The 23097-nt window shown below is 45.7% G+C and overlaps 1 protein-coding gene across 1 annotated transcript in view; it reads right to left on the bottom strand.

The window, feature by feature from the left end:
- Positions 1–6960: 6960 nt before the first annotated feature.
- Positions 6961–23097, bottom strand: part of FGFR4 (fibroblast growth factor receptor 4) — a 21025-nt gene continuing 4888 nt past the window's right edge. The window contains exons 3-18 of the mRNA XM_015412509.1: positions 18069–18335; positions 17665–17754; positions 17083–17249; positions 15976–16099; positions 15057–15247; positions 14076–14214; positions 12459–12652; positions 11921–12066; positions 10889–11010; positions 10653–10763; positions 10209–10399; positions 9547–9669; positions 9061–9131; positions 8158–8295; positions 7955–8060; positions 6961–7753 (exon numbers count right to left, since the gene is read on the bottom strand). Coding sequence (XP_015267995.1) covers positions 7607–7753; positions 7955–8060; positions 8158–8295; positions 9061–9131; positions 9547–9669; positions 10209–10399; positions 10653–10763; positions 10889–11010; positions 11921–12066; positions 12459–12652; positions 14076–14214; positions 15057–15247; positions 15976–16099; positions 17083–17249; positions 17665–17754; positions 18069–18335 — 2327 coding nt within the window. The 3' untranslated portion in view covers positions 6961–7606. The remainder of the gene's footprint in view (positions 7754–7954; positions 8061–8157; positions 8296–9060; positions 9132–9546; positions 9670–10208; positions 10400–10652; positions 10764–10888; positions 11011–11920; positions 12067–12458; positions 12653–14075; positions 14215–15056; positions 15248–15975; positions 16100–17082; positions 17250–17664; positions 17755–18068; positions 18336–23097) is intronic.

A 23097-nucleotide genomic window follows, 5' to 3' on the forward strand; every position in this document is an offset into this window, starting at 1 on the left:
CTAGCTCCTGAAAGAAGTGGTCTGTGTGTGCTTCAAATGGTGGGGATAGGCCTGAAGGGAAGAGTGTAAACACAAGCCCCATGCTCTCTTTGGTGGCCTACGAGCTTCTCACACACAATCTCCTCCTTGTCTCTCTCCACCTGGCTCAGAGCTTGTGTTCAATATTAATGAACTCTCCTCCTTCCCTCTGTAATTGACCATGGCGCTGTTTTCCAGGGGTTTTGGCAAGGCCGAGAAAAAGGGAGTTTAAAAAAAAAATGTAAAATGAGGGGAAAGAAAGCAATAACACAAACCAACAGGGTGAGTGCAGCAGAGCTTCTGAAACCACATCCTTCCCCTGAAATAGAGATCATTTATCCACCTGGGCCCACGCAAAGCTGGACAAGACACCATTGTTGAGAGGGAGCTGCAGCAGGGGCCAAAGCGGAGCCGATGAGCTGAGGTGCTGGGGAAGGAGAAAAGGGTGTGGTGGTGACGTGAGCCAGGACAAGAGTGGGGCTTTGCAAAGACGAGGCGCTGAATGGGGAGCATTGCCAAGCTTACTCCTCGCCTAGCGCTGCTCTCGCTTCCCCCCTCCGCTTCCCGGTCCCGTTTATTTGTACAAAATGGCACAGAAAACTTTGCGCAAACAACCCCAAGCCCGTAGCCCCAGAGTGCCTGAGGTTGGAGCAAGCTGCTCGGGGTGGGACTAGCAAGCCCCGACTGGCAGCAGTTTCTTCAGCTCTGCTCAATGGACTCATTCACTGGCTGTGATGAATGCATTGGTTCTGGCACATTAGCAGGCAGCTGGGCTTTTTCACTGGGCCACTGAGGCCAGTAGGATTCACACCTGCCGGTGGTCTGTCTGCTTTATCATGGACAGTGGGGGGAGGGGACCATGGGGGCGCAAGGAAGGCTGTTTCCAGGTCTCAAGGATCCATGCAGTGGGCCCACTCCCAGCTCTGAAAATGACCCACAGGCAGTGTTCCCTCTAAGCCGAGTTAATATGAGCTAGCTCACAGTTTTTTAGCCTCCAGCTCACACATTTTTGCCTTCGCTCAGGAAGGAGGGCTCCAGAGCAAACTGACTGATGCCTCAGCCCAACCGCTCGCTCACAGCTTTAATGCCAGGAGCTCACAAAGTAGAATTTTTGCTCACAAGACTCCACAGCTTAGAGGGAGCATTGCCCACAGGAGCCAATGCTTTGTGTCACCACAATGTCTAGTATTAGATGAGTTCAGCTGTACCATTCATGCCTCTTCTAGTGACTGCTAGCTTAGCTCATTGGATTCATACCACTGAAGGGGAAAGTACAGTATGCTATTCTGAACATTAAAAAATACAATATAGATGACAAATATATTATTATTCCGCCGCAATGACTGGTCATCATCAAACATCCTTTCAAATTCAAGAACATTCAGAATTTGTGAAACCGTTCCATGAACCAGGCATCAAGTGGTTTCCATCACAAGCTCCCAGAGCTGTGGAGATAATGCATGGACCCTCACCATGCATTCAAAGACCGGTTGTACAATGAATGGAATCTGCTTGAAGCTTTTGGAATATGAAATAGATTCCAGAATGGGTAGCAAAACACAGGAGACATTTTGGATTTAAAAAATGGGGTTCATTTGGATCCCAGCCAAATAATCTCTAATTGTGTCATGCCAGTTCTGCCAGAACACACCAGCGTGTGGTATAAAAATATTATAAATAAAAAATATGACAAAAGGTAGAACTATACTGCATGGCCTCTTTCACTCAGCAGGTAGATTCAGATGAAGGAAATTTGTTTTAAGCATCCCCCTTGCTTCAGGACTTAAAAGGCTTTGGGACTGGTTGCAAAAATATTCAAATGTAATATTTGTTCAGGGGCCCATGCCTGGAACTACAGTGAGAAGTATCCTGTCAGAAAGGAAGTACCATGTGACTGCAGTGGCTGACCACATGGTGCAAATAGCTAACACCACATCTTGTGGCAAGTCTTTAGGAAAGATGAAACCTGCTAGTAAATGCCAAGTCTAGAATACCACCCACACACACAAGTTGAGAGTTTTTGGTAGAAGGCATAAAAGAGATGCAGATTGTATAAATAACTTTTTTTTTCCTGCTCAGAGCCTTTGATCGGTTTGCCATTCTGCTCCATGTTCCATCTTTTTGAGTCACAATTTCCAGTGCCAGTGTTTTCCCAAGCTTCGCATTAGGCTGATATCTTATCACACTTGTTTGGAATGAAGTTGGCAATTTCATCAAGTGACACTGAAGAAAAACCCTATTCACTCCCTGTCCCAAGTTATCTCAAACATCCACAGCTTGCTAGGAGGTCTGATAACCTACCACAACTTGCCAGTCTTTATAGTGGCTTCTGCAGTCAGAAGACTGGTGTTGGGCACAGACAGGATACTCAGCTCTCCTCCTCCAGCCAGGTTATCTCTTTTCCCAGTTAGGGCAAAGAAGAAGTTTGCTTTTCATAAGCTCTGTCAATTCCATTTCAAACAGGTTACATTGTTTTGGCAGAAAAAGCAAAGTAAGAGCTGTCAGCATCGAAGGGAAAAAAAGCCTCTAAGGACTTGTTAGGAGCTGGTATGATCCATGTCAGATGGGATGAGAACAGTCACACACAGAGTGGCACTGCCAGTTGGATCACTGGTGTTCACAGCCCCCAGAAGTAGCCCATTGCCGACCACGGGGATTCAGAAAAGTGCCAACTCCCCTCCCCATTGCAGCCAGGCAGATGTTTGATAATCTGCCCTATTACGGTCTGTCTTAAACATCCAAGGTCTGGAAGTCCATAAAAGGAGAATGTATATTCTTCTTGGCATTTAGCTGCTCCAGCTCTGATCCTGCCATCTATAAAACTGTCTAAGCCTGTCTAAATCTTACTATGTTTTTGGTCTTAACTGTTCTTGGTAGTCCTAAACTGAACAAGCTAAATACTATGATAAGTAGTTCATCTGATGATCTTTGAAATAAACAATTTTGGCAAATACTCCCAATTTATTTTTCCCTGTCCTGCCGCTAGGCTGGCCCATTCATAGGGCCAGTGGCGCCGTGCAGATAGTGCCAAGTGGTCCTTGCTGCTCCTAAACATGCATCGACCTTCTTGGCCCATGGCTCCAGAGAAGAGCTTTGCTGACACAGTTCATGTTCCTAAGCAAATGGATATGCAGGAACAATATATAGATTCCTGCTATGGCAGTGCAGTCCTAAGCATTACTCCCTTCTAAGCAATGGATTTAGAAGGGCGTAACTCTGCTAAACCCTGCTATGATAATTTGTTTGCAAGCAGCCTTGAATCTTGCATAAGGGAGAGTATAAATTTTTCAATAACCTTCCCTACTGTGATCAGGCTGCATTTGACAAATGAAATAAAAGTACACAAATTGATTTTGTTTCCATAATTAGTCCCATCTGGGTATTCAGCAGAGAGCTAAAGTAGAGGCAGAAAACACACTCTTGTAGTATTCTGATCATTAAAAACCCCTCTCAGACCCCTTTAGGTTACTCTTTAGCAGATATCAGTATTCACATTTTTCTACTTTACAAGCACAAAAGCAAGAAGTCACCATTTCTAAAAATAGAAGCTGAGATGTCTGGAGTCTGGGCAGAGCATGATAGCATTGCAGAAGACAGCTAGCTTCTACCAATGGCGAAGGACAACCATAGCTATTTGGATTTGTAGGAGACCTACCTACCTCCAGTTTGTTAGAAGTGGAGGACTTTGCACTGTCAAACTTGAGAAGATGGCACCAAAGAGTTTAGATAGATAGAGAGGTCAGGACACATTGAAGATCCTTTCCTTCCTGCTATCTGATCATTTTCTTTCAAGCAGAATGCTACTCTTAGGGGCAATTTCCTCTGCTTCTGCTCTCACACTCTCTTGCACGCACACAAAGAAGGTGCATGATCTCCATCTTGCACCATGGAAGCTGGACATGCATCCAGCACCCAACAACTAGTTAGAGCAGGTAATCTATAGCTCTCTCTTACCTTCACTCTCAAGCATGTATTTCCTTTAATAAAAGTTGCTTATTAGTTTTAGGACTGATGACTCTGTGTAACTATGTAAGTCTGTTGCCACACCTAGCCCCAAGTTCTGCTGCATTAAATCCTTTGAGCACACTTGTTGGGTATTACAAGTTGAAAACACTCAGTATATCTGGGGTTAAATGTTTGCTTATGTTACTCACAGTAAGTCACATGTTTCTCATGTAACCAATGTTCTTTAGCTGTAGATAGCCTGGGAATTTTCTCCCTGATCTAAGAATTTGATTGGGACTAAAGTGTCAAGGTGTATTACCATTTTATGGCTTCTCTTCCCGTCTTTGTTTGGTGTTCTGAAGAAGAAGAGTAGCCATAATCTCTCTTCTAGTTTTGTCCTTGTAGAGTAAGGATGTAGCCGATTATGCTCTGTTATTTTCATCCCAGTTACCCTTCCCATGCTAGAATTTAGTAAAAATTTTATATTTTAATCACACATGGACTCTCAGTCTGAATTATCTTACTCTGGCTCTGCTGGACTATCTTATCTCTGCTAAACACCTTTTTTTTTCAATATCTCACTATCACCCAACAACTCTGCTATTTAAGAAAAAGAAGTTGGTTAGGCTCAGATGTCCACCTTGCTGTTTACAAGAGCAAGTTATTGGATGGGCATATCTCTAAAAAAATACAAGTAGACAGAAGTCACACATGCCCAGGTTGCCCATTGTGGTATACATGCTGCTGAGCTGGAGAAGACTCTTGAGAGTCCCTTGGACTGCAAGGAGATCAAATCAGTCAATCCTAAAGGAAATCAACCCTGACTGTTCCCTGGAAGGCCAGATACTGAAGTTGAAGCGCACATACTTTGGCCACCAAATGAGAAGGGAGCATTCACTGGAGAAGACCCTAATGCTGGGAAAGACTGACGCTAACAGAAGAAGGGGATGGTAAAGAATGAGATGGTTAGACAGTGTTATTGATGCAACAAACATGAAATTAAGCAAAGTCCAGAGGACAACGGAAGACAGGAGGGCCTGGCGTGATGTGATCCATGGGGTCACAAAGAGTCGGACTCAACTGCGTGACTGAACAACAACAAAACTGAGCAAGAGGAAGGGATGTGCATGAACCCATGCCACCACACTTACTGCACATCTACTTGCCCTTGGCAAAAGTCTTCATGCTGCTCTTAGGAGTTGCATCCTCAAGACTCCCAGAGCTGCTTCAGCAGCAATTCGGTAGCAACACATGGTCTCTTGCACCACCACATCACACTGAATGGACCGAAGCCCTGGAGAACAGACAGTTTCTGGATGGGTGCAAGGCATTGTTTCTCATCATTTCACCCAGCTGGATTGGAAATGGACTACAGCTGAGAGGACAGGGAGGGAGGAAGCAACGCAAGGGAAAATGGCCCATTGAAACCCTATCCTCCCTGGGATGGAGGGGGCTACAATTCCTTTACAGGGTCTCTTGTGAAACTCTAAACCAAGTAGAGGGGGGGAGAAGGACAGCTGCAATCACCTCCTGGGGCTGAGCCCATGCTTTACGCATAGTTCAGTGGTGGGAGGAAAAAAGAGGGAAGCCACACGGGCATTAGCACGTGAAAAGAGCCAAAATCGGAAGCAATAAATGGTTAACTGCTTCCCCCCAAAATATCCTTCTCCAGTTTCTTAGCATGCCAGGTCTTCTGGAACCAAGACTAGGCAAAAAGGAGGATTTCGGGACATCATGGAAGTACACGGCTTCTTTTGATATCATTTTCCTAGGACCGATCACTACTGGGGCGATATTGGGGCGGGGGGTGGGGGGTGGGGAGAAATATTCCCACTGGGCTTTGCTGAATCCTGAGATAGATTCCCAGGCTCTGAATGAGCAGCCAGTTGCTGGATCAGTTTCAGGGAGATGCTGGTAGTGGAGTTCACGGTTGCTTAAATGGAACAGCAGCTAATGCAGAACAGATGGGGGGGAGGAGTGCTTTGTGAGAGGAAGCCAAAAGAGAATGGAAGCTCTGCCCCCCTCCACCCCGCCTGCCTGCATTACAGGACCAGGAGAGGCACACAGGTGCACATGCTCTGTGTTCAGCCAGACAGCACAGGTGCATTGTGCACCCACACAGACCCTTCCTCGGGCTCATATCCTTCCCCCATGTCTGCCATGCAGACTCAGAAGCAACAGAGGCCCCATGGCTTGATATACCTAAACAGTTGTATCTTTTTCTCCATTGTCCCTCAGCCATGTCACTGCTGAATGGAGACCAATCCCCAGCACAAAAAGATTGGGATGAATTATCCCAGGGAGCAAAGGCTGCTTTGACCCACCATTTTGGAAAAGGGAAGTGTACGTCAGAACCAGCCTTCTTGTAATTCCCTCTTTATGCTGCCATTGGTCTCGCAGGCTAATGGAACTCCCTGAAAAGTTGCGGGGACTGGGATTATCTTGCTCAGAGGTGCCCAGCAAAGACATGGCCAGGGTTTTGAAGTAGGGATATGAGGTTAGAAATGAACAGGTGCTTGAGGAACACACACAGTCAATCAGCTCTCCCAGACACCGTGACGTTAAAAATGGTAGCACTGGCTGTCTAGAGATGGAGAGCATGGGCACACACAAAGTTCCTAAAGCTCCATGTTCATCTAGATTGTAGGTAAATGGGCATGTGAAAAAACAGAAATAATAAATGGTTCTCCAAAATATCCTTTCTCCGGGTTGCTAGTAAGCCAGGTCCTCCGGAACCACTGGTAGTTGTAACATTTGGCTTTTACATACTGTGGGAATAACCAGACCAGCCGAGACAAAACCAATCTGGTCTGCTTTTCTAAGCCTATGAACTGGGGGAGAGAAATATCTTTGGGGGCTAGTGCTCCAAGAAAGATCCATGGCCCAGGAATGGGTCTTGGGTAGGTCAGTGCTTCTTTGGGAGCAAGCCACAAGCATTCCCAAGAACAAAGAAACCTCCAGTCTGAAGCTCTATTCCAAAAAAATAATTTATGGGTGTGGATAATTCATGTGCATTAGAAATGATATGTACATAAATATTTATCTCTAGGGGTATATACAGGGAGCAGCAGGAGCCAGAAAGGAGCGTCCGTGCCCTGTGCAAGATGTTGTCCTTGAGAGTGGGTCCAGCTGAGTACGTGTGGCCTGGAAAAAGCTGTCTGGCTCCTGCCAATAATGAGATTTTATAAAAATAATTATTATTATTAATTGGGGATAGCATCAAACAAACAAGCAGGGTGCTCCATGGCGGCTGGGGAGATGGTCCCATGGGTCTGGTAGGGTCCCAGGCATGTACTGAGTGCTCCTCTCTTGGGCTAGGTTTCTCCCCTGCTTTTCTGGCACCGCTTCTCCCCAGCCAGCTGGCAGCAGCCAAGGCTCAGCTAGAGGGAACCTGAGATTATAGGGCTTGAAAGCACCAGCACAGAGTTTACAAGGAAGGAATCCAGTCCTCACTAGGGCACTTTTGGTAGCATGTGTCCAGCAGGCTCCAGAAGCTTTGGATGCAGATTCTCAGGCTTTGCTGATGCAGCTCCCAGATCTTTGCTTTCGCCAGGGACAGTGTGAGAGATCTTCTGTTCCCAAGCACTGTAATCCTCTAGGAACAGAACAGCCGCTTTCCCTGGGGTCCATGGCCAACTTCCCCTCATGTCCTCACATTGTGATAGGGGAAGAGGCAGGGGGTGATAGGCAATGGGTCATGGGTGAAGACAGAATCGTCAGAAGAACAGGTGCTGGTGGTGTCCTCGCAGGATGGCGAATACTGTTCAAATGGCATTGACAAGTCCAGATACTGAAAACAGAGAGAAAATGGTCACTTTCAGCTTTCATTGGGGATGAAGGCCCACCTCCTCCCTCTTTGAGCTTTCATTGGGGATGAAGGCCTACCTCCTCCCTAAAAACCACTACCACCTGGTCTAAATAACTGGATTTTTGTTACAGTTTTTGCTCCCTAACCTTGTGTTCTCATCACTTCCTAGTAGTTTGAACTTACCTCTTCAGAAACAGCAACTAGGACCTTGTCCAGTCCCTCCACCAGTTGCTTAAAGGTGGGCCTCTGAGAAGGGACAGCATGCCAACATTCCCTCATCATCATGTACCTATTAAAGCAAAAGCAAGAAAGTCTTCAAACATCTGCCTCCCACTGTATTCTTTGCACCCTAGTTAAGCGAATAGAAAACACCTTAAGATGCTTACAGTTCATGGGTGCAGTTGGAGGGCTTGTCCATGCGGTGACCTTCTCTCAGGAGTTTGAAGAGCTCTTCCACTGGGATACCTGGATATGGGGAACCTCCCAAGGTGAAGATCTCCCACATCAGAATTCCAAAAGACCACCTTAAAGCATAATTGGGGTGAGGTGAGGGTTAAGAGAGATTAAGGAAGCCAGCAATAACCACAGCATGAATATATCTTGAGGTTAACCTATGCCATAAGCTAGTGATAGGGCAGTGACAGAGCCAGTTTGGTGTAGTGGTTAAGTGCACGGACTCTAATCTGGGAGAACCGGGTTTGATTCCCCACTCCTCCACTTGCACGTGGCCAGATGACCTTGGGCAAGCCGTAGTTCTGATAAGAACTGTCCTTGAAAAAGAGCAGTTTCTGTCAGAGCTCTCTCAGCCCCACCTACCTCACAGGGTGTCTGGTGTGGGGAGGGGAAGGGAAAGGAGTTTGTAAGCCGCTCTGAGACACCTTTGGGTAGTGAAGGGCGGGGTATAAATCCAATCTCCTCTTCTCCTTCTCACAACAATGAAACATGCCAAATTGCAGCACATATCATCAAGATTGCATGTGGCCCTATATATGAACACTGGGATGTAGAAAGGACTAACCATACATACGCTGGGCACTGTTCAGGATGCTGGACCAGTTTACAGGGAAAAAGTTACTCTATACTCTGTGAGACGCCTGGCATAGGATGGGAGGAGGGGCCATTGTACAGTGGGTTCCCATGCAAATTATGGCATGCTCTCGAGTATGTTTGTTAGAAGTCAAAGAGCCATGCATGCAGTGGCTTACAACACTCAGCTGTTCTGCCGGACATAATTGTTAAGACCTGTCTCATTGTGAGTCCTTATCTATATCTCGTTGAGTCACACTTACACATCACTCTGGTGCGTGTACACTCTGTCAAACAGGGCCTCTGGAGCCATCCATTTTACAGGCAGGCGGCCCTGTAAGCAAAAATGAAAAGCCTCCAGCTCAAGGTTGCTTCCCCAAGATGATGGACTCTCTTTGAGTTCTGCCCCCCCACCAACCAGTGAGCAGCCAAGGTCATGCTAATTTTTATCTGAGCTCATTCTAAAATTCTGATTTCTACAACATTTTAGGCATTTTGAAAGTAGAGATTAATAAAAACTCCCTTCTTCCCAGTTAAAACAACTTTCCTGATTCACCTCATAGCAGTATGTTTGTATGCATGTACATACACAGAACCTTAATACAGTCTACACTCCTTAACTGTCCATATCTCAAATTGCCCAATACTAGTCTCTTCTTCTTTCTTTACCTAAAAAGCTGTATATTTCTTAAGAATCATACCAGCTTCAGAACGTTCCTCCCCATGGTCCCCAATTGACTTTTACTTACATTGCTTGTTTTCTTGTAGTAGTCTATGTCATGAACCCCACGGGCCAAGCCAAAGTCAGCAATTTTCATGACATTCTCCTCAGTGACAAGTACATTGCGAGCAGCCAGGTCCCGGTGAATGCACTGGAGAGAGAGGGTGAAGGAGAGAAAAAAAAAGGAAGATGAATTATCTTTGAGAACTTGGCAAATATTCTGGAGCCAGTGCCAAACTCACCCAGGGAGAGTATGTCATTGTTCAATCTACTGTAAGGGTGTATGTATGAGTCTCCCATACCTCTCCCATGTCCTTCAACCATTCTCTCTCTGTTTCATCTTCCAAGGGCTGCCCAAGCCTGATACTTTTAACCCTCCATTCTACCCTCAGGCAATCCCAGAACACACCTGAAATTCATACTACAGAGCCAAGATCCTCTACCAGCTCCTGGCCTGCAGCCTTATGGCACTGAAAAGCAATATCAAAGTACCAAAAAGGATCATGGCTACTGGCCATCATATATGCCTCTGCTTAAGAGAAGAAAACATCCTACTAGGCCAAAGCAGGAAAGACAAGGAGGCAAACCTTTTTGGAAGTAGAGACTAATAATTCCCTCTCTTCACTATCCACTTAAGACAAAGGTCCTAATACACATGGCAGTACACTTGTGCAATGAAGCTGCTCTTACCCGCTTGGATTCCAGGTACTCCATGCCACGTGCCACCTGATAGACACAAGAGACCAAGTCTTTGAAGGACAGTTGCTCTTCAGGCATTTTGGTAACATCAAAGGTGTAATCAGGTGTGGGCGGGCGACGAGCACGCAAGTATTCCCGCAAGTTCCCCTTCGCAGCGAACTCCACGATCACATAGAGAGGCCCTGCAATTGTACACGGAAAGTGACCCTCTGTCTCACCCTCTAGAATTCCACATACTGTCTGTTCCCCACTCAAAGAGGGGCCAGTGCTGCATGCTCCACTTGTAGCATCCTTTCATGGGACCTCTGATTTCTTACTATGTTGTGCCACAGTGGGCCCAGCCTCTTCTGATTCCTTGCCCCAGGAGCATCCCTACGTCTTTCCATATTGCACACTACAATCTCTGCCTCCCAGTTCAACACTGCAGCCACTCACCCTCCTGTGTACAGACACCCAACAGGTTGATGATATTCTTGTGCTGGTCCATGAGTTTCATCATTTCCATTTCAGAGATAAGATCAGCCAAGTCCTTGTCGGTAGCATTATCTGGTGAGGCACAGAAACGGGGGTTTTATGGACCCAGGGTGAGGGCAAGGCAAACCACGATCTAGTCTTGGGTACAGAAGACCCCAATGAGACAGTCCCTTGTAGCCCTGCAAGCCACAAGTTACCTTTCAGCATCTTGACAGCAACAGTGACGGGACGTTCTGGCCGTTCCTGATCAATCCCATAGGCCTCTGCTCTTACCACTTGCCCAAAACAACCTTCACCTAGTGGCTTGCCCAGCACTAACCTAAGGGAAAAGAAAGAATGGCGACAGTTTAAGGGATATATCATAGGAATGGAGCCATTTGGCAAGGAGAGCCCAATATATTTGGCTACGAAATGCAAAAGGACAAACCCCAAGTGTTCTAGGTATCAGACCAGCCTCTTACTTTCTAGATTACAGAGCTAAAGAAGCCTTGGAATCCACTTGGCTTTTCTTTGAGGAAAATGTCACCAATAGACTCACATCCTGCTCACTAGAGTAGAAAGTATAGCAGACAGGGGAGTAGAGGAAGGACAAACATTTACATCTAGTTCACACACGTGACTGTGCACCCAGGTTTCTCACACATGAATATTCTTGAGCTTGTACTTGCCCTCACTTGCCTGGAGGAGTAAGCTTGTGTGTGCAAGCTCACTTCTTCAGATACAGTTGTCTCTAAAGAAGCGTGCATGCACACAAAAGTTTATACCTTGAACAAAACTTTGTTGGCCCTAAAAGTGCCACTGGACTCAAACTTTGTTCTGCTGCTTTAGACCAGCATGGCTGCCCACCTGGAACTATCTTGCCTGGACTGAGTAGAATGTAAAACCAAAGCACATGTGATTACAGCCCTTTTGGGAGCTGTCAGGGTGCTGGGAATTACTTCAATCACATGTAAAACAGGCACAGTGGATTTTTTTAGTTCACATGCAATTACTTTCCTGTGAATGTGAGCATGCATGAGCCTAAGGATATCTATGAGTACAAAAACTTAGCAGTAGCAGCACCTGTGAGAACCATGACTTGGAAGTCTAAGTATATGAACACCTTGACTTGAGGAGACAAACACCAATTTGACATCAGGATATGTGATCCAAGCTAGAAGACATAAGTATAGCTCAGCATCCTCCACAGGGGCACACATGTATACACCACACTCACTCCACAGATTTACCTGTCTCGTGGGAATTCCCACTTTGAGTCAAGTGGCAGCTCCACTTCCATGACACCAGCCAACATGGGTGTGCAGCTTGATGAGAGGCGGGTGACACGCATGAGTGATGTGGTAGATTTGCCCGAGGAGCTCGATTCCAATGAAAACTATGGAAGCAGCACAGTACTCATTAGATTAGCCTGTGAACACCACTCTTCTCCACAGAAGGACTAGATGCAACTCAAGTAACAACAGGCAATGCACCATACCCCAAAGAAGTCTCAGATAGTAAGGCAGAGCATGTGTGCTTAAAATTCACATGCTGGAACAGAACAAAGTTCATCTGGATATGAATTCTGCCACAAAGATGCTGTCACAGAAAGCTCACAAATGGGGTATTTGCAGAGATGCTGTCTACATATTTGGGCACCTCACTGTCATCTATTGATTCTTGTTCAGAGCATGCAGATAATACTTTACCAAAGATAATGGCCTCTAGAAAACCAGTGCAGCGGCAACACCCTGTTTATTCTGACCCACGTTAAGGGAGGTTACATACCTGCCGGATGAGAGGGAATTTGGAGAGCTTGTGTACTGCCATGGGCTCCAAGGGCTGCTTCCTTGGCTGGGTTTGCATCCGGCAGAGGACAATGATGATGACAGCCATAGCAACAGCCAAAGATCCCGAAGTGTAGATAATGATATCTGTGTACTTGACATCAGGAGCATTCACCTCTTGCACCTGCTCTTCTTCTGCAATCAATGAATGAATTCCCAATCAGCATGCTCCAGAGTTAAACTAGCCTTGACCATGGCTGACCGCAAGGACAGCTGCTGCAACCAGGCCAGAACAATTAAAGCATGGCCAAAGAGCAGTTGCACAAGGTGTTCCACCTTCTGCAGAGACAGCCACTTGCCCAATCTGACAGTCACTCTGATGTCAACACAAGAGAACGGAGCATGTCCTTAAAAGTTCTTCCACTGATATAAATGGAGCTTAACATTGCTTTTCTTTGGCTAGATGGTACCCATTTTCTTTTTCTCAAAGTGGTACAGAGTGTTATAATTTTGTATAACCAATCTACATATGTATAATATACATAAGCATTACATAAATTTTAACAAAAACAAAACAAATCAACATACATGCATCTTCATAAGTGGTTTCATTATCCAAGTTAGGCACAAGTATTGCTGATCATTTCTCTGCCCCAACTCTTTTCAGTAGTAGTAGTACATCTTGAAACCAAAGCCTATGTGCCTTAAGTTACCTTTCTACAATAATGTTGGACTAATTCTAATTTTACCACTTGCAATGTTTCATCTTCGTTATCCTTTTTATTTAGAAGGTTTAATGCTGGCTTTCTAGTGTTGGGCAAATGAAATCTTGGTAGATTCTAGCAAATTCAGAACCACTATCTGGTATCTGACAAATTGTCTTCATATGGTTTATTAAACACACTGATCCTGTGGAAATATAATATCCAAGGTTTCCTTTGTTGATTTGAATCTCATTGACATAAATATTGGCTTCCAAAGAGTGAGCATAGCTATTGTAAGACAATTTTGCTTCCAGTGAAAGCAGACAGAAGATTAGAGCCTTTACTGACCAGAAATTCCTAAAATTTTCATACTTAAAACTTTTCTTCTTTTCTACATTCAATTATAGATGGCTTTACAAATACACAACTTTGTATCTTTTAAGATTTTATTTTTTTATTATTGTGGAGGTTTTACTAAAACAGTGCCATATTTCCACTCATTTTGTGATTAATTTGTTTGTATTTTAATATAGAATCATTGCGGCATAAATCCATGAAACAATCTAGCAGGATTTTATCATGTCCAATAAAGGATTTTATCATGTCCAATAAAGGATTTTATCATGTCCAATAAAGGATTTTATCATGTTCCAGAAAGTAAGAAATAACTGGACCCCCACTTCCATCCAAATATTTTTAGTGATCTGTCACCTCCAGAAACTCATCCCGTTGGTTTTTCCATTGATTTTTTTAAAAACTGAAGGACTTGCACAGGACGTTGTTTTTTTCCAACTGTCTACAGATAGAAAATGGGTCTGGTTATCACACTGTGAAGGAACATCCTCCAACCATTCATCTTTTCTTGCCCCAACCCATCTTCAGCTGTCATCTAGGGGTCCTCTGCCCTTCCTCACCTGGCAGCACAGTAAGCCAGGCGGACTGGTAGGACAAGCCAATGGAATTCCCTGCCAGGCATGTGTACTCGCCAGCATCTTCCATGGAGACATTGCGCAAATACAATACTTCCACCTCTGAGCTGTTAATATCTGCTGTCTGCCAAGACAAATGGGGAGAGACAAGAGAGAGGTAAGCATTAACTCTAGACTACACAAGAGAGTTACCCAGCTTTCTCTTTGGAAACAAAATACCTTGCTTGCTGCCAATATACGTCAGGTCTGGTGCATTCCTTTGCTTACTAAAGCTCACTTACCCACCTCTCCATTGTGAATACACCAGTTCAGTACACTATTCTGTTGCAAGACTTCATTGCTTTTAGAATATCCTGTAAGAAGCTTCAAGATACAACTAAGCCACAGTTGTGACAGATTCAGCAGTTTGTCTGCCCTACAAGGTGCATTTGCTTGCATTTCTGTACCAGCTATGGTACAACTGAAGGTATCACCTTTTTCAGATCCTGTTTCTCTTTCATCATCAATGACACCGCAACCACTCTTTTAACCCTTAATGTAAGAGGAGCCTTTTCTTTGAAAATTATCATAGAGTCACACTATGTAAAAGGTTCAACTCCTGATACCAGACATAGATGTGTTTGCATCCCAACCTTCCCAGATTAAGGAGTCAGCAACTGGAAGATCCTGGACCCAATCTGGCCTACTGAAAGGTTTCAGCGGCACCTCCATCCCATTGTTACCCTGGAGGTAAAGGAGGTATCGACAAAGTAGTACTCGTAGCGAGAGACATTTCAGGAGGTACTCTGAGGCACTGGCCCCACCACTCCTCATTCATTTCTCAAAGCTCCCTTTTAGGAAAGGTAGTTGATGGTGCTTAAATTGCTCAGGGCTGCCTCTAGCGTTGAAGGAAGTGCCAGTTCTATACACTTATAAGCATCACCACATCATCTACCATTTTCCATCCCAGTTTCCGGGGCCAGTTACCTTAAGCACTTGTACATAGGGGATTCCGTCGGGGCCATAGCTGCTGCCATTCACTTCAATGTGCTTCAGCCACTGTATGTGGGGCTGGGCATCGCTGTACACTTTGCAAAAGAACTCCACATCACTGCCCACCACTGCTGTGGTATTAGCAGGGAGACCCGCTTGCAAGATTGGCCTATGTGGAGATCTCTCTGAAAGGGACAGAGCAGGAAAGTGTTACCCAATGCAGCTGAAGTCTGCCAGATGTCCCAGAAGAGCACCACACAATGCATAAATCAGTAAACACAAAGCTGATAAAGGAGGGGGTTGGAAATAAAGAGGCACAGCCAACTGTCTCTTTGAGGTGGGGTTCCTCTCCCTTATCTAAGAGCAGAACTTTCCTTTCAGATATTCCTAGCAAGAATATATATGTTCCTGTCTTTGAGGCTAGTGGGATCTTTATGCCTTCTCTATCTCTTCTTTTGCCAGTAGACAAGACTGCACTTCTGACATTACTTGGTGCCGTAGTGCTGGCTCCAGGGCCTCTTTCCGGTGATTACAAGTAAGTTCAGAGAAGACAGATAATGAGGGGCTGAGAGATAAGGGAGCAAAGGCTTAAAGCTAGGCCTAGAGATCCAGACAGGGTTAATTAATTTCATCTGACTTTATATCCTAGGAGATCACCCGCTTCCTTTGAAGCTGGTAGAAAGTTCAGGGCATTTTTCTTCTCTCTGGAGTATTTGAGGTCAGGATGGTGAGCCTGGTTCTTCCCACAAGAACCTGGACGGCTGACAGGCTGGGAGTGGGCTGTGGCCTCCCACACAAACCCAGAAGTACTCGTCAGTGAAGCACTTTCCAGGCTTCCTTAGGATGGGCCCAGAGCATTTGGCTGTTTGTTGGTTTTCATATGGTCCATCTTCTGTGCGGGAGATGCTCTCACCGAGGACATCAAGAAAGTAACTGAAGCGGATGCTGCCAGACTTGTTCTCCACCACGCAAGTGTAGTTGCCTCGGTCGGAAGGTACTACGCTCTCCATGACTAGGCTCCAGTGTTGATGCCGCAGCTGGGGAAAGGGAAGCAGACGCAAGCTAAGGTGAGTAGGTGTGACATTTTAAAGCCATTCTTCCAACACGTAACTGTCCATAGAATGGATGCTCTTCATTGCAGACACTACATTTTTGTGTTTCCAAGTTCTGGAAACACAAAGAGAACAAACAAAGTGAACATCAGCAGCAAAGCAGGTATTTAGCACAGTGATCCCCAATGTGGTGCGCCACCGGGTGTCATGGTGCCCACCAATGTGCTTCCATGGGCCTGCTTGTTTCTTTTCCAGTGTAAACAGATAGTCCACCATCTAATTGGGGTAGAAAGTGTTTCAGTGGAGTCCTGGAGGCATTACCTTTTGGTCTAACAAAGGGCACCCATTGACACATACAAAGCTGCCTTATACTCAGAATATCTGTCCATCGAGGTCAGTACTGTCAACTCAGACTGGTAGCAGATTCTCTCCAGGTTCTCAAGCAAAGGTTTTTCCATATCTCCTACTACCTGATCCTTTTAACTGGCAATGCCAACGATTGAACCTGGAACCTGCGGCATGCCAAGCAGATGCTCTACCACTGAGCCACAGGCCCTCCCCAAAATGGCTGCCTCTACTGTAAGAGGATGCTTGGGTTGGAAATATCTTGTATTTTATAGCTGCAGCCATTTTGTGGTGATGTCCAGGACTTTTCCTCAAAATCTCAAAAGTTGCCTACAGATCTCAGCACATTTGGGGACTGCTGAGGTGGCTTCTGGTTGCTGAACCACCACTACAATACACACACGAAGACTGAAGCTATAGAGGTAATGGTTCTGTCAAGTTCACAGTTGGCTTCTGTAGTAATGGGGTCTGCCTCCTCTCTAAACAGTTTTACAGGGCATATTCCTGCCACCCCCACACAAATCCTAGCTCATATGACTTAGTCCAAAAATCAGCTGTCATTTCAACATGGTGGATGAAAGGGGGAGAGAACGTCAAAAAGACCAAAGTGTCTGCATTCTTACTCGTATCCCACCAATACGGTGCTCCCCTCTGAATTCCCGCCCATTCTTCAGCCAGCGAATTGTAGGGGTAGGGCTCCCTGAAGCTGGACAGCGGAACTTGACTGTATTTCCTGCTGGGACTGCATACAGCTTCTTGTCCATTCGATGAGGGTGTGTCCAATAAGGTGCTGAAGATAACATCACATGATCAGTCCCAAATTTTAAGAAAGCCTCAGGCCCTTAAAGATAAACTGGTGAAAGCACTTGGGCTACTTCAGAGAAACAGACTGCCAGCAATTCCAGCAAAAAGCAGTACCACTTCCATAACCACTCACCACCCAACAAAAACTCAGAAACCTAACACAAGTGAATGCTTGCCAGGACACACTCCAGGAGAATTATGTTACTAGCCTGGAAATAATTGTTGTCAAGCTCTATTGAGCCTATCAGAATTTTTGCAGAGAAGAAAGCTGAGAGGTAAGCAGGGAAACTGTTTGACTGTTCTGAATAGCAGCAGCAAACATCCCTTTCTCATCTCCTGTTCCAGCACTGCTGCAATACATAGAAGCTACTGTACCATATCTAATATGGCATAATACTTACCTCGCCGGTTGTGTATTGGCTCCTCATTTGAATCCACATGGGCATTGTCCACATCACTGTCTTCATCATCATCACCAGATGCCAATGAATCTGAAACCAAAGTGGCATAAAGTGAGTCTTTGCAGAACAGCCACCAAAGCACCCAAAAGGCATCGAACAAACACTGCCTGTCATGGAAGTTCTTGACTAGCAAATTGTGAGGGCCTGTAGAGAAGCAGCAAAAGAGCATCATTGTAGGGAGGCTCCACATTCTGGTCACCCTTGCTGCTTTCTGCAAAAGGGCACTGTGAAAGTTAGGCTGCATGGGATAAAGCATCATAACTGATTCAATGTAAGCCTCTTCCTGTAAAAGGCAAGTAAACAGAAGTAGGAACGCTAAGATCCTTCACTTTCCTTGCTCTTACCCACAACAGAAATGGTAAAGTTGCGCAGGCTCTCGCCAGTGCTCCGTATCTGGCATGAATACAGCCCTGAATCTTCATAGGTGACGTCAGCAATCTCCAGCATGCTCTGCCGCATGTGGATGCGCCCACTCGGGAGAAGCTGCTTGGCTTCTTTGTACCATGTGATTATGAGGCTGTGATTGGCACTGCAGTAGAGCTTCAGCAGACTCCCTGGATCCAGTAGCAAGTGCTCCTCTTCTGCCTCCAGCATGTGGCTCTCAGACATTTCTGTCCAGCATAGAGAGAGTATAAGTCAGTGCAATGACAGAATTAGCTCACTTTAGCTGCTATAACAATGGTGTACAGCCTCCATAAGACAAACACTGCGGGATATGGGGGGGAGGGATGACCAACTGCAACACAGGAATTCCTTTACCCAGATAGATCCCAGAGAATATAACCGGGCATCAGTGTGCATACCTCTCTCTCTCCCTGGATCATCAGAGGGCATGACTGAGTGAGGGCTTAAGTGGCAGGAATTTCACCTGCAACAGATGAGAGTGGCACACTGGAGACTGCTAAATGATGACAATAGTGACATCTGGTTCTTTTGTGTCTCAGAACAACCAGCCACCAATTGTGCCAACTCAAGCACATGAACGATAGTTGTGTTAAAAAGGCAAACACAAGTTTGCATGGGTTCTGCATCCACTCCTGGAAACTTTGTCTTCTTTTCCCAAGTGTTTAGAAAGGGGTTGTGGTTATGCAGTGACAGGAGACAATAATTCCTTGCATGTCCTTTGTGTTATTTCCGTAGTTCTCAGCCTGAGCATTGAAGCAGCCACAACTCAAATGTAAGCCCGCATGTAGGGATCCTTGCCCTCATAGTGGGCAAAGTCCAGAAGAACATCCTGTTTCAGAAGTGTCTGTGCTCTTTCAGTTAATTTCACCCAGCCCACAATTTGCTCTGGAGTACAGATGAAAAGACCTGAGGCCAGGGGTCTTGTTGTAGAAAAAGAGCTGCCGGAGCTCATTAGCATAACTCATTAGCATAACTTATTTGCATATGCCACGCCCCCTGACATCACCGGAAGTGACAGAAAGCCACACCCCCTGACATCACCGGAAGTGTGTCAGAAGGCCCGGCTACTTACCCTCCTGCTTCATCCTCATTCCCAAACGGAATGAGGATCGAAGCAGAGGGCGGGGTAAAGAAGGGGGCGGGGCTTCACCACGTGACCGCCCCGCCCCCTAGAGGTTCTCTTCCGGAGCTCCGTACCTGAGAGCTCCCCCCCGACTAGAGCCCTGCCTGAGGCAAAAATGGATTCCCTCCCCCCACACAAACCAAGGCCTGAAATGGAAGAATTAGAAACCCCTGAGAAAACTGGGGGGAAAATATAGTACATTTTCTCTTTTAAAACAATGAGCACAATATTTTTGAAAGAAATTTGGTAAACAGATGTTGTCACATCACCAAAGGTACCTTAGTTTCATGTTCAAAAGTAGCATTATTAGCAGCAATAGCATTGCTACCGCATTTGGCTGAACAGCCAACAATCTTACGATAATGTTGAAAAAGTAATCTCAAATGCTGCAAAACACAGAACATCTTCAGGCATATGCTAAAGGAGCGCAATCTGGGGACCTGGCTGCCAACCTTATTTAGGGCTGCTAACTCCCCCGGTAGGGCGGAAATCCCCCGCCCCGGAGGTCCCGTTCACCGACGCCGGGGAATCGGGGCCCGGGGGGAACCCCACCCCGGCGTGTGCGTCACCAGAAGTGACGTCACACGCTGGGGGCGGGGCGATGCCATTTGAGGGGAAAACAAAGAGTTTTCCCCTCAAATGGCGTCGCCCCGCCCAGCGTATGACGTCACTTCCGGTGACGCTCTGGCGGTGCGCACGCATACATGGAGGGCTCCCGGACCGGCAGGACGCTCCCCCGCCGGTACATTTTTCAGATTTGGCAACCCTAACCTTATTATTTCTGCAACACAGGAGCAAGACAAACAGTGTCCTGCTTCTGAGATGCCTGCATTACATGCATCACAGGAAAGAATCTTTAAAAATACACAAAATCATGGTGCTAGCTAACATGTGGAAAGAGTTGAGGGGCTTGTTTCAGTCTGTGCAAATCTTTCATTTTCTGAAGTCTATGACGCTCAAAGTAATAAGCTCATAATCAAAAGCTGCGGCTTTTTCAGCCCCCAGGGCTGCATTTTGCAATCTGGAAGAGGTCCGAGATTAATCACCTGATTTTGCTGCTGTTTAAAAAATGCCACAGGGCAGTGCAGTTTGGACTGGGGACATTGCCCAGGGGTGGGTGGGAGGAGTCTCTTCCCATATGGTGTTTTCCTGATACTAATCCCCCCTCCCCAACTACTAGACTTCCTAGGTGAAAAAGTATTAATATATTATAGCTGTCTTTTCCCCCACCTTATCAGGGCTAGTAGCAGTTGGGGAGGGGCAATTTTGAACAGGAAAATGGTACAGGATAAAGATTTAAGCCACTATCCACATTACTTCCCCAATCCAGATCCCCCCTTTATGGCTGCTTTTTAATATTAATACAACATTACATACAAATTTCCCACATTATGTCTCACATGAACTTGGTTTATGCTAACATTTCCAAAGATTTATTAATTGGGATGGAGTGAGATATGCATTTAATCAGTCAGTAAAATGCCTCTTTAGTCTACGTTTACTTTTGCAACCCAATCCTGTCTGTCTTTAACCAGAAACACATCCCAGTGAATTCCACAGGGCTTAAAACATACACAGGATTACAGTACGACATTGATGAATTAATACTTGAACTTTTCACGTGTCTCCCAAGGTATAACCAAATGTTTGAAGTTATTACCACCCCAGATAATGAAACCTTCCAATTGTTTACTATAGTGTTGATTTTCTATTTTTTACTATTATTTTTCCACCCCTACTTCCCCAATTCAAAACTTTAGCCTACGTATTCCTATTTGCAAGTAAGCCTCACTATGTTCCATGGAACTTACTTCCAGGCAAGTGTGCATAGGATCATGCAGTTAGACACTTTTGGTCCTAAAGGCATGGGAGATTACAACTCCACTTCTAACACAGTACACTTGTGAATGCTGTTTCAATAAAACAAGGCAATTCATATTACCAGTTTTAAATGCTGATTAAATAATACCTCATACAAATAAAGTGTAAGACATATGGAACATATTCATGTTTTAAAGAAACATGAAGAAAGTAAAATTGCAAATACTGCAAAATTTCCCCCAAATTTTGTTTCTCAGAGGGAATGGGTAAGAGTGTTGTTTTCTTCTATGACTACAATTTACAGAAGTTTTACATTTAAAATCTGGAGCATCCAAAATAGCCCCAGACTGGCAAATTTAGCAGAACAGTAATAAGGAAAGAAAAGCAGAGGGGAGAAAAAAGTTTACAGGAAGGACGAATAATATGGAGAATTGAAAGATATCTTTGTTCATAGGGGCATGGTTCTTTTTCTTCCTCAGGCAAAACTATTGATTTTACTGGAAGACACTCCAGTCTTGGGGAACTTTCTGAAGAGAAAAACTGGAAGGGGGGGGAGGAACAGCCATGAAGGATTTTAGGTTAATCGGGAAACATTTTTTCCTCAGGATTTGTTATCAGAGCGACTGACTGAGCGTAAATGAGATATCAGGTAATTGACTGTGTGTGTGTAGAGGCTCCACAGGCAGAGATTTGGATGGAGGAGCCAAGGAGGAAATCGTATCAGGAGGGGGTATATATTTAGGTCCCAGTGCTTACTGGGTTTCTTTTGTTTTGATTGTAGCATCCACAATAGTACCGGAGAAGCAAATTTACCAGAGCAATAATAAGGAAAGAAGAGACTTGGACTTTGCAGTAATAGCAAGGAATCATTACAGTCGGGACTACAGGCTGAGGAAGAGTGCAGTCACAGCCCCCCACCCCACCCCTTTCTTGTGATCCTCGGAACTCTGCTCACAAGGGCCTTTGTCCTGGGTTCCTGCCTTTGCCTCTTGTTCTATTGGGCAATGATGTCATCAAAGCCCTTTTGCTGCCAGTCCTGGACAGGAGAAAGGATCCCCACGGACAGTGAAGCATGACTTCTCTGCTCAGTCCCCTCCCCCCCTCCCCGGCCTCTCTGTGGGGGCCTTCGATTGAGTGGTCAGTCTCTCAGCCAAGAGTGACTGTTTTGACAGGTTCCAAAATGAACATGTCAGGGAGCCCGTGACCGCTGCCCCTCCCCCAGCCCCCATTGTCCCGGCCACACTGCTCCTTTCCCGTGCTCTCCTTGCCCCCTGGCTTACAATAGGGGCCAGGCCCCTTTCAGCAGAGGGCTCTGTTATTAGCTCCAGCTCTGCCTCCACAGGTTGGGGCGGGGAAGGGAAGGAGGGGAATGAGATAAGGAGCCCCTATCATTGTTGCCAGTGGGAAAAAAGTAGAGCTGTGCAGAAAGACCCAAATGGAAGGCCTCTGAGTAATATCAGGGTTCCTTTCCCCAATTCTTAAATTTCCTCACCAATGCTATTTTTTTCTCCTCTCTCTCTTTTCATTCAGACCCATTCCTTGTACTTGCATCTCTCCTGCTTAGCTCCGCCAGCTCCCCCTAAGCACACAGGCCTTCCCCTCTTCCCTCCCCCATGGCATGAGTGGGAGTGATACGTTTCACACTCAGCTGACTCCACAATTTCCCGCCTCCCTGTTTGTCTAACCTGGATTTGAACTATAATTGCTTTGGTGACCCATCCTCCTCCAACATCAGCCTGGATTGTGGGAGCCCCGCCAACTCCCCCCTCAAACCAACACAGTCGTAAAGTCCTCCACACTCTCAGTTTTAGTGGTGCCAGTCTTCCAACCTGATGAATACTAAGGGGAACAGGTCTGGAGCGTGTATATGTGTTGTGTGTGTGGGGGAGAGCCTCTCCATCCCTTCCACACTAGATTGTTTTGAGACTGCCAAGCCTCGGAGACAGCAATCTGAATGTGGTTACTGCAAGCCTGGCTCTTTCCTACTATGCAACCATCATCCCCCTCCACCAAGATCAGAGCTG

Source organism: Gekko japonicus, unplaced genomic scaffold, assembly GCF_001447785.1.
Source record: "Gekko japonicus isolate JY-2015 unplaced genomic scaffold, Gekko_japonicus_V1.1 scaffold100, whole genome shotgun sequence".
Lineage (NCBI taxonomy): Eukaryota > Metazoa > Chordata > Lepidosauria > Squamata > Gekkonidae > Gekko > Gekko japonicus.